Consider the following 12,020-nt stretch of genomic DNA (forward strand, 5'->3'; position numbering starts at 1 on the left):
ATTTTATTTTATTTTTAGTTCTGAATTCTCTCCCTGCCATCTCCCATTGAGAAAGAAAAGCAAAATCAGTGACAAATCTGTATAGATGATTAAAATAAATCCTCATATTAGCTATGTCCAAAAAAACAGAGGTTGGGGGGGGGCAGCTCACTATCAGAGGTTTGTAAATGAATCTTCTGGAATGATGGTTGGTCATTGAGTAGATTAAAGTCTTTCAAAGTTGTTTGTCATGACAATCTTCCTGCTACTGTATAAATTGTTCTCCCAGTTCTGCTCATCTTACTCTGCATCAATTCAGATAAGTCTTCCCAGGTGTTCCTAGAAGTATTTGTATGGCTGGATCCTTTTCCTCTTTCTTTGATCTTTTTGGGGTATAGGCAGAGCAGCAGCTTGGGTCAAAGGTATGAACAGTTCAGTAACTTTTGGGGCATAGTTCCAAATTGCTTACCAGAATGGCTGGGCCAGTTGACAATCCCCCAAAGTCAATGTGACTTCCTACATGGACTGTTTACTTTCAATCTGGCCCCTGAGTCAGATCTCCATCATCAGGGGGCTGATGCTGCTGGAGCCTCTAAAGGTGGGATAGAGAATGTGCATTTCTCCATCTTGAAGAAGGCTGCTCTTTTCTCATAGTAGGCAGCCTCATTGATGAATGCTGGGTAGATGGTGGCCTCCCCCTCGTAGAAGATCTCCTCCCCACTGAAGAGCTGAAAAATGGGGTCTCCTGGCTTCAGAGGAAGGAAATCTTTGTCCTGAGCAAAGGAGATGCATGTCAGGAGAAACCCCAGTGTGGAACAGACTCTAGAGCAGAGGGAATTGAAGGCTGTTCTCTGGGGGTCAGAGAGGCAGTGAAGCTCAGTGGAAGGAGCACTAAGGAGGCCCCCACTGAGGCCCTGACTCCCTGTGTGAGCTTAGAGAAGGCCCCTAACCCTTCCTGGGTCTTGGTTCTCTTTTCTGTAAAAGAACAGGGACTGGGGCAGCTAGGTGGCGCAGTGGATAAAGCACCGGCCCTGGATTCAGGAGTACCTGAGTTCAAATCCGGCCTCAGACACTTGACACTTACTAGCTGTGTGACCCTGGGCCAGTCACTTAACCCCCATTGCCCCGCAAAAAAAAAAAAAAAAAAAAAAGAACATGGACTAACTCTGTGATTTCTCTGACAGGGGATTCCCTGGTAGGAAAGCTTCTCTAATAAAAGTCAGCACCTTATCTGAATCTTATAGTTGTAGCTAATCTCCAGGGACATGAAGGAGTTAAGTGACTTGCCCAAGGTCACACAACTCTTGGCATCAGGAGAAGGACTTGTTTCTCATGTCTTCCTGGCTCTGAAACCAGCTCTCTGCCCACTGCACCACACTCTCTTCTTTTCCATAAAAATGGGATAATAATGACTGGCTCATCTCATAAGGGGTGATTATGAGGCCTGATTGAGTGTTTGTGCTTGATGAGGCATCCTGGTGACAGGAAACCATGAGGCCCTATGCTAGTGTGTTTTAATAATCTGGGTTTTATGCATGAACTATAATAATTAATGAGTGCATTTGATATAATCTAACATTCTTTCTGGACTAGAAAGGGTCCCTCCAATACCCTACCATGCTATGGAGGGGACCCTGGAGCTTAAAGATGGCTGGGGCCCTTGCCCCTTTCCCCCTGACAAAGTCTTTAAGGATGTGCCTGTGAGAGGCTGCCTAGCCCAAGGGCCAGCTTGGCTAAGTCCAGAGGGATCTGTCACCACATTGGCCCAAAGGTGATGAATTATAGTTACCTGTCATTCCTAGGGATTTCAGCTATTTCACTGGAGCTATATGTGTGTGTGCCCTTTATTTCTATTTTTATAAAAAAAGATAAACCCATACCTGGCCATGTTACCTTCTACTCAAAAGTATTTGCTGGTTTCCTCTTGCCTCGAAGAAAAAATATAAAACCCTCAGCCTGGCATTTCTGATCTGCTTCCCACCTGTTTATAAGACCCTGGAAAAAGTGACTTCACATCTTTGGGTATCAGTTTCCCCATCTGACAACTGAGGAGCTTGAACCAGATGGCTTCGGAGGGCCCCCCCCCCCACCTCTGGATCTGTGATCCCATGATGCTATGGGTACCTTTCAATCAATCACTCAACAAGCATTTTGTTGAGTGCCTACTATGCACAAGGGACTAGGTTAGGCATTGGATAGAACAGAGACAAAAATGAAACTGTCCCTGCCCTCAAGGAGTTTATATTCAATTGGGAGGCTTCTATAAGTATGTGTTGTCTCCCCAATAGGATATCAATTCTTGGAGGGCAGAAATTGTTTCATTTTTTGGTCTTTGCATTCTCACTGCCTCGCAAAGTGCCTGGTACCTAATAGGTGCTTAATGAATGGACTGCCCCTCAACGCTTTCCAAAGGAAACCGGAACAATCCAGGGAGCTCTGGTCATCTGGACTGAAGTTGGTTTTAGTTACTCTGGATGCCCAAGACAACCGGCATCAAAAGCAAGATTTCAGAATCAAGATTTCCGATGTCTGGAGAACCTCCCCCTCTAAGTCCTCTAGAAGTACTAGAAATGCTCTAGAAGTCTTCAAGTGACGAATAAAGTGCTCATGGAATTAGTTGATTGACTTCATTATAGCAGGGGCACCAATTAAAGCAGACCCTCTAAAGACCTGTGCGGGCCAACTCTGGAGAAAAGATTCACCTACTTGCAGCTATTCAATAAAGGTACTCCAGGATACCAGCTTTTCACTCAGGAAAATTAGTGTGCTTTCCCCCATCCCCCTCCCCAAATGCAAGCAATTTTTTCTCTCCATTTGTTTACATGGATTTATTTTCTGCATTATTCACAAATAGGCTGTGGTTGTTGGGGGAGGAGGTAAGGGTAGGTAGGAGATTGGGGAGGGTAGAAATGATCCTTGATCTTGGTTGAACTGAATTTACCAGAGTTTTTCCAATTTCTACCTTGTCTCAGTTAAGCTCAAGGGAAGGAGAGGCAGCTAGTTGGTGCAGCCTACTAGTCTCGGAGTTAGAAAGACCTTAGTTCAGGGGGCAGCTAGGTGGTGCAGTGGATAAAGCACTGGCCCTGAATTCAGGAGGACCTGAGTTCAAATCTGGCCTCAGACACTTGACACTTACTAGCTGTGTGACCCTGGGTTAACCCTCATTGCCCCAGCGAAAGAAAGAACGACCTTAGTTCAAATCTATGCTCAGACAGGCTCCCTAGGCAAGTCGATTAGCCTCAGTTTCCTCATCTATTAAATGGGGATGATAATAACACTTCCCAAGGTCTGAGAAAACTAGAGAATTTTTGTAAAGTGCTTTGCAAACCTTCGAAGGTTATCTAAATGCTAGCTGTTCTTATTCTTATTAAAGTAGAGTTTGTCCACCACCAGACTTCAGATCTGGTCTCCCTCCTAAACAATCAGCGAGTCAGTCAACCAACAAGCATTCACTAAGTACCTACTGTGTGCCAAGGAACTATGCTGAGCGCTGGGGAGACACAAAACCAGTGCCTTCCTGCAGGGAGCTTGTGTTCTACTGGGGAGACAACATGTGCATAACAGATGCCTACAAGCTATAGACAAAGTAGAAGGAAGGTGACCTGGGGCATCTGGGAGAAAAGCCTCCTCGGGAGGGGACAGGTGAGGAGGGAGAGAGGCCCAGGTTTAGGGCGCAGGCAGCCCAAGAGCATGGAGACCGTGTGTGCAGGACCTGCAGGTCAGAAGCCGAGGATGGCCCCCGCGGGGGAGTTCAGAGAGGGAAGGACTGGGGTACGAGGCTGAAGAGGGGGCAAGCGCTCCGAATGCCACCCAGAGGAGGCGCCTCCCTCCTCAGCCGCCACCTGGTGTTCCCACCGAGCCCCAGGGCGGCTCCCTGGCCAGCGCTGAGCACTCACCTGGAGCTGGGGGTGGACAAATCCTAACAATTCTCCCCGGGGAGACCGAGGGAAATCCACCGGCTCTAGGAGCTTATAAGCCACGATGTCAAAGGCAGGGAATGAGGTCCCTGTGGGGGAAGGAGAACAGGAGTCACAGAATGTCCCAGCTGGAAGGGCCTCAGATGGGAGAGCGGAGCCTGAGGGAGGGGACTGGACTCAGCCAAGGTCACGGGGCTAGTTCGCGGCAGCTCCGGGAGCGCAAAGCCCGGGCCTCCCGCTTCCGCTCCCGTGCACTTTCCATTGGTTCGGTGCGGAGGAGTCGCTGCAGAGCTTGGCGGCTCCTTCCCTGCCTCATGGGTCAGAGAAGCGCGTTGATTTTGTATCTATTAGACTAGGCGCTCCTTGAAGGCAAGGTTTCTATTGAAGCCTCTCTGCATGCCAGTACCCAACACAAATGAGGCTGATCGGCGTTTGTTGAATGACTCAATGGATGGATGGATGCGTGGATGCACGGACAGACAAATGGATTAATGAACACAAGGGTGGTAAACACCCCTCCCCACCCCCAAAGCCTACAGGGGCGGGGAGGGGGAAATGATACTGGGCTGGAGGGTCGGCTCACGGAGCTCCCTTCTCCCCCAGCACTTGGTCATTTCTTCCTCCTGCTTTTGGCAAATTCTTGTCTGGGCAAATATTGAGGGCGATGATGGGGGCCCAGGGGTCGGGCCATCGGGCAGGCGCCTCCAGGCTGTCCTGAGACAGGTTGCCACCTTCTAGCATAGACGCCCCAGCAGAACAGCCCAGCCACCAGAGGCATGAGAGTGGGGAGGGGGATAAAAGGGGGTAAGGATTCCTGAGGGGAGGGGGGTGTGGCTCGCACCCTGGTTGAAGAGGTCAATGAAGTCCAGACCACAAGCCAACAGAGCTCTCACCAGAGACAAAACATCAGCTCGAAGCACCCCATGAGGCTGGGGGCCCACTTCCAGGGCTAGGGAGAGAGAAGCGGCTTACCCACAAGAGACAGGGACAAAAGCACACACATACACACCACACCCCGCCCCCACACACTGTCCCATGACAAGATAGGGAGATCTCAGCTCCCCCAATCATTCGGACACCTCAGCCCCGCCAGAGACATCAAGTTCCCCTTTCAGTGTCCATATCCCCCAACTTCCTCACCAGTTCAGCTAAAATAGCACCTCCTCCCAGAAGCCTGTGCCCTCCTCCCTCCCCCCACCCTCTGGAGAAATGCCCTTCTCTATTTTGTATGTGATTTCCTAGGACATAGAAGAGAAGACCCTTTAGAAGGGCAGGGGCTGTTTTACTGCTGTCAGCAGATCTCCAGCACAGAGCCCACCATTTGTTGAATTGGACTGAAAGTCTGAAAGGCCATTCCATGGAATGGGGCCCCAGGAAAACAGCCAGAGCCCACTTTTAGACAGGGATTGAAGATGGGGTTTGCCTGGGGCTTTCTGACGCTCCCTTGTTGTCTGGTTTGAGCCTCACAGCCTCCTTGAGAGAGAGGTGCTGGTATTATCCCCCACCCTTTTTTTTTTTTTTGGTGAGGTATTTGGGGCAAGTGACTTGCCCAGCATCACACAGCTAGTAAGTGTCAAGTGTCTAAGGCTGGATTTGAACTCAGGTCCTCCTGACTCCAGAGCTGGTGCTACCTAGCTGCCCATATTATCCCATTTTTACAGAGGAGGAAACTGAGGCTTAGAGAGATCACTTCTTGACCAAGGTCACTCACCTAATCAAGGTCTGAGGTGAGACTTCAACCCAGGGCTTCCTTACTCCAAATTCAAAGTTCTTTTTTTTTTTTTTTTTTTGGTTTTTGGTGAGGTAATTGGGATTAAGTGACTTGCCTAGGGTCACACAGCTAGTAAGTGTTAAGTGTCTGAGGACAAATTTGAACTGACTTCAGGGCCGGTGTTCTATCCACTGCCACCTAGCTGCCCCCAAAGTTCTTTTTAAAAAATTTTAATTTAATTTTTTCTTCAAATCCAGAGTTCTATCCACCACACCAAGCCAAAATCTTACTTTATAATTTTACCTTTGATCTTTGCAAATTGTATGACCTTGGGACAGTCCCTTAACCTTTTCAGGCCTTTTCCTCGACTCATTTCTGACAGAGAAAGCTCAGCTCTCTCAAGTCCCCCATCTTCTTGCCCCTCCCAAAGACCCCAGTCTCCTAGGATTAAAAATCCCCATGCTTCCTTCCCGTGACACTTTTCCAGAACCTCATTCCCCAGGGCCCTATCTCCTCTCACCTGCCCCTGAGAGAGTAAAGGCCCCCCTGGAATTCACATCCCCCAAAACATATATACTAAGGAATCCCATGGGAGACAGAGAGCCAAAGGTCTAGCCTGCTTCCATCCCTACCAGGGGTCCCCATTTCCATACCCAGGCCATTCTTGGCAACTGACATGAGGTCAAACCTTTCTGGTTCAGGACAACCATGCAGACATATTGAACACGTGCCTGGGATGTGCTTCTGAAAGGCAAAGAAAGTAACCTAGGTAGGTCAACATATTGACTCTTGGGAGACCTGGGCTCTGGCCCTGCATCTGCCAGGGTGGAGGTGCCAAGATAAATGAGTGGCTCCCCATTTCTTTCTTTTTTTTTTCAGGGCAATGAGGGTTAAGTGGCTTGCCCAGGGTCATACCGCTAGTAAGTGACAAGTGTCTGAGCCCAGATTTGAACTCAGGTCCTTCTGAATCTAGGTCCAATGCTCTATCCACTGTGCCACCTAGCTGCCCTGTGTATCTCCATTTCTGAGCCTCTATTTCTTCACCTGTCAAATGGGGCGATGATATCTGCCTTACCTTTCTTTCAGGTTGGTGATGAGCAGCTTGGAAAGGAAGAAGGTAGGTTTAAGGGCACTAGGAGAGGCAGGAAGAGTTCAATCATTTATGAATGAATGAGTGAATGAGTGATGGATAAATAAATGGCTCTTGCTTCTCAAGTCCAAGGTTCTTTCCACCCCACTGAAGGGGGAAGGGAAAAGGTAGGAAAAGAGAAGAGGAGGTAAAGGGAATAAGGTGAGAGGGACTGGCCATGTGGTGGAGCAGAAAAACCAACGTTCTTGGAGTCAGAGGAGCAGGGGAAATCCCTGGTTTTATAGTGACAACTCAAGGGAAATGAATTTACTAGATTCCTTTTTTTTTTCAGGGCAATGAGGGTTAAGTGACTTGCCCAGGGTCATACAGCTAGTTAAGTGTCTGTCTGGGGCCAGATTTGAACTCAGGTACTCCTGAATCCAGGGCTGGTGCTTTCTCCACTATGCTACCTAGCTGCCCCGAATCCCTGGTTTTATGAGGTATGACCTTGGACCATTCTGGGCCTCAGTTTCCTCTGCTGCAAAATGAGGGAACTGGATTAGACAATCCCCAAGGTCCCTCACACCTCTAAATCTATGCTTCTAGAGCTTGGATTGGCTAGTTCCTCATCCTCCCTGGGAACAAACCCACTCAGAGATTCAGGGCCCAGCTCCTCTCTGGCTAGACCCTGGAGGCCTAGGGTCACACTGTGTGTGAGGAAAAGCAATGGGAAGGGACCTGGATATAGTGCGACATGTGCATGATGAAGACACTCTTCTCAGAGTCCAAGATCAGGCAGGCCTTCATGTTGGAGGTTGTGTTGTGAAGATCGAAGATGAAGTCGAAGGCATTGGCCGAGCCTCTTGGACCAAAGAGCTGGTCGATCTCCTGGGCCCGTCTCACCTCATAGGGTTCATCCTGCTCACCCTTGGAGCTGTGAGGCAAGAGGGGAATGAGGTCACCATCAGGCATTTGCAGCAGCCTCAAAGTCAACATTACTGATTTCATTTTCACCTAATCAAACACGGTCTCCTATCACATCCCAACCTATTGTTTTCAATGATAATTTATCTCAGGCAAATGTGCTGTGATTATTGGCTTATGGCTCACCTTTCCATGGATATCTCACCTGGTTTTAAGTATTACCTGGAAAAGAGTGTGGGGAGCTGAGATTTCACATCACTAGGAGCCACAGACTGCCAGGGGTTTGAGGGTCCCAATTTGAGATCTTTCACTTTTGATTTGATTTAGGAAAATGCACATGTGAATGAGTCCTTCTTTGGGGTCAGGTGAAATGGGGGAAAAAGTGAGTCTCTCAGATGGGACGGGGGCTGAGCCAATCTGACAAGTTGTGAATCATTGTTGAGAATTCTCACACCCTTAGACTAGAGTAGAATGACACCTGGCTGAGGTCTTGTAACTGGGTGTGGACGCATGTACTTAGGTAAGGTCTTGCAGGCACCTACACAGAGAGAGGGAGCTGGGGCCGCTGAGAGGCAGACAGATCATCCCCTGATGGTCCTCTTTCTTTCAGGGTCAAGGAAAGGGTCAGCACTCACGTGAGGAAGGGCCTTTGGAAGCTTCTGTTCAGGTCCTGGTTTATATAGCGCACACAGCGCTCGGTGGCTTTGGGGTTGGCCAGGAAGGGAGTGGCTGTGAAGGTCCTCCTCTGCAGCTCGGAAGGGTCCTGTAGCCAGTGCTTCACCAGGTAGGCACCTGAGAGCTCATTCCCATGGGTGCCCCCCACCACAGCCACGCGGCTCAGGTGATGCCTGGTGGAGAGTGTTGAGTACATCCTGTAGTTTGTACCTGCGATGGAAACAGACACGAAAGAAAGGGCTGACTACTCCTTGGATCCTCGTCCCCAGAGGCTAAGTGACCTCGGGCAGCTGCCATGGCAAAGAGGGGCCAGTAAATGGAGCCCTTGCCTCTCTTGGGAGCCCCAGCTTGCCCTGCCCTGACTTCCAGCAGCTTGGGGCTGACAAAACCTCACAAAGGCACAAATTCCAGCAGCCAGCCAGGAGAGACAAGTCCCCTAGAGTAAGTTCAAGGCTAGTGGAGGCAGAGGGTGTGGAGGCAGAATTTCTGTGTTCTAATCCCATCTCTGGGTGTCTAATCAATAAAGGGAAAGAATTGGAGTAGATGACTTGCCCAGGATCACACAGCTGGTAAGTGTCTAAGGTTGGATTTGAACTCAGGTCTTCCTGATTCCAGGACTGATGCTCTATCCACTGCTCCACCTAGCTGCCCCAGGTAGATGACTTCTAAGGAGGAATAGATCAGACTTGTAAAAGGAGAAAGTTTGAGTAGGTCATTTCTGCTTCTAAATCTGTGACCCTGGACCTCCTGCCTGAATCTGAGTTTTGAACTAGGGGATGGTAGAAGTGATAGTTTGGGTATAGGGAGATAAATAATTATCTGATAAAGATCAGACATCTAAGATATAGTGGGAATTAATACAAAGATATGACCCTATGAACCATTTTCAGATGAAGAAATTAAAGCTATCTATAGCCATATGAAAAAATGTTCTCAATCACTATTGATTAGAGAAATGTAAATTAAAACTACTCTGAGGTACCACCTCATACCCATGAGATGGGCTACTATGACAAAAAAAGGAAAATGATAAATGTAGGAGAAGATGTAGGAAAACTGGAACACTAATGCATTGTTAGTGGACTTGTGAACTGATACAACCATTCTGGAGAACAATTTGGAACTATGTCCAAAGGTCAATCAAATTGTGCATACCTCTTGACCCAGCAATACCACTACTAGGTCTGTATCCCAAAGAGATCTTTAAAAAGGGGAAAGGACCCACATATACAAAAATATTTGAGGCTGGGGCAGCTGGATAGAGCACCGGCCCTGGAGTCAGGAGGACCTGAGTTCAAGTCCGTCCTCAGACACTTAATACTTACTAGCTGTGGACCCTGGGCAAGTCACTTAAAAACAAAAACACACCCATACACACACACACACACACATATATATATATATATGCTCTTTTTGTGATGGAAAAGAATTGGAAATTGAAGGAATGAAGTAGAATAGTATTGGAATTATGTATGTTATAGATTTGAAGAAACCAGGGAGGACTTTTCTAAGCTGAAGTAAAGGACAAGGAGTGGGACCCAGAGAATAATGTATAGAATGATTACAGTAATGTAAAAATTATAACAGGAGTCTGAAACTTAACTAAAGTGACATCATGTGGATGCACCGCAGCTCACTCAGGGCATCTAAGAACTCTGGAGGGAAAAGGAACTGGTCTGGAATTAAGAAAGCAGAGCCAGAGTCAGCCTAAAGAAAAGCACTTTGAAATCTTTTTCCTTTTTAATTTAGTCTTTATTTAATGAAAAAATGGAACAGTTGGCATAATTCCTTCTTTTTAAAAATAGTATTTTATTTCCCCCAATTACATGTAAAAATAATTTTTAACATTTACTGTTTTTTTTAATGTTTTGAGTTCCCATTCTATCCTTCCTTTCTTGCTCCATGAGACAGTAAGCAATTTGATATAGATTATATATGTGCAATCATGTAAAACATTTTCACATTAGTCATTTTGTGGAAGAAAGTTCAAATTGGAAGCAAGGAAGGAAGGAAAATAGTATGCTTCAGCCTGTATTCAGACTTTGACAGAAGCTGACAGTTCTTTCTCTGGAAGTAGATAGCATTTTTCATCTTGAGTTCTTTGGGATTGTCTTAAATCATTTTACTGCTGAGAACAGCTAAGTCATTCACAGTTGTTCATTGTACAATATTGCTATTACTGGGTACAATGTTTTCCTGGCTCCGCTCACTTCACTTTTCATCAGTTCATGTATGTCTTTCCAGGTTTTTCTGAAATCATCTTGCTCATCATTTCTTTTTTTTTTTTTTTTTTTGCGGGTCAATGGGGGTTAAGTGACTTGCCCAGGGTCACACAGCTAGTAAGTGTCAAGTGTCTGAGGCCGGATTTGAACTTTGAATCCAGGGCCGGTGCTTTATCCACTGAGCCACCTAGCCGCCCCTCATCATTTCTTATAGCATAATAGTATCCCATCAAAAAGATATACCACAACTTGTTCAGCCATTCCCCCAAGTGATAAGCAGCCCCTCAATTACCAATTCTTAACCATCACAAAAAGAGCTGCTATAAATATTTTTGCACAAATAGGTTATTTTCCATTCTTTTTTATTTTCTTTGGGATGCAGATCTAGTAGTAGGTTTGCTGGTTCAAAGGGTTTGCAGTTTTATAATCTTTTGGACATTGTTTCACAATGTTCTCCAGAATGGTTGGCTAGGCTTACAATTTTACAAACAGTGCATTAGTGTCCCAGTCCAACATTTGTCATTTTCCGTTTCTGTCATATTAGACAATCTGATAGGTGTGAGGTGGTACCTCAGAGTTCTTTGAATTTGCATTTCTCTAATCAATAGTGATTTAAAACATTTTTTTCATATGACCATATATAGCTTTTACTTCATCTGAAAACTTCTTGTTCATATCCTTTGATCATTTATCAATTGGGGAATGACTTGCATTCTTATAAATTTTACTCAGCTCTCTATATATTTAAGAAATTAGGCCTTTATTAGATACTTATAAAAGAATTCCCAGTTTTCTGCTTTCTTTCTGATTTTGGTTGCATTGGTTTTGTTTGTGCAGAGACAGGGAAATGGGGCACAGAAGGATGGGAGGTTCAAGGAAGAGAAGGATGGATAGACCTGTGGGTAGAGAGACAGGGATCAGGGAATGGAAGGATAGAGGAATGGATAGACAAGAGCAGGAGGAAAATAGCAAAAAAAAGGGAGGGGGAATGGAAAGACAAGAAAATAGAGGGATAGCAAGTGAGGAAGTCATGGATGGGGGGAAATGGGGGAAAAAGAGATGGAGGATTAGGGATTGGGGGAGGAGGGGAGAGGGGCACAGGAGACTAAACCCCAGGAAGGGTCTGGCTCAGCACTGACCTGGGCTTGGTCTGTCCACCCCTGGTTGCTCCCTCCTTGGGCGAGGTTCCTGCTCTCTGGAAGCTGCAGGTTTGAGAATGGGTCTTAAAGGCTGTCCAACATTCATGGGCTCTCCATAAGGACAGGCAGGAGAGACTTGGACCCTGGGAGTTGTTCTTCCCTCTGTTACTCAGTGACTAGGATCCTTCTGTCAAGCTTAGGTGTCCTCCACACTGCCTGAGTGTTTATGGAGGGCAGAAGGCCAACTGAGAGCTGATTTAAAGGGAAAGGAATGAGGGCTGAGCGGAGCTTTCCCATATCGTTAAAGGCAAAGCCCCTCTCCTGTATCCCACTGGCAGCCCACAGGCCAGGGGAGGGGGGGGATTGGGTGACCACCAATCTTTA

At 46.8% G+C, this 12,020-nt stretch overlaps 1 protein-coding gene across 1 annotated transcript; it reads right to left on the bottom strand.

The window, feature by feature from the left end:
- Nucleotides 1-545: 545 nt before the first annotated feature.
- Nucleotides 546-11,764, bottom strand: ACY3 (aminoacylase 3). Its single transcript, XM_043970158.1, has 7 exons — nt 11,637-11,764; nt 8,236-8,485; nt 7,415-7,610; nt 6,261-6,351; nt 4,738-4,845; nt 3,876-3,985; nt 546-752 (listed from the first exon to the last, which is right to left on the bottom strand). The coding sequence occupies exons 1-7, from the start codon at nt 11,740-11,742 to the stop codon at nt 546-548; spliced, it is 1,068 nt and encodes a 355-aa protein (XP_043826093.1). The 5' UTR covers nt 11,743-11,764.
- Between the last annotated feature and the right edge of the window lie 256 nt (nt 11,765-12,020).

This window comes from Dromiciops gliroides, chromosome 6 (genome assembly GCF_019393635.1).
Source record: "Dromiciops gliroides isolate mDroGli1 chromosome 6, mDroGli1.pri, whole genome shotgun sequence".
NCBI lineage: Eukaryota > Metazoa > Chordata > Mammalia > Microbiotheria > Microbiotheriidae > Dromiciops > Dromiciops gliroides.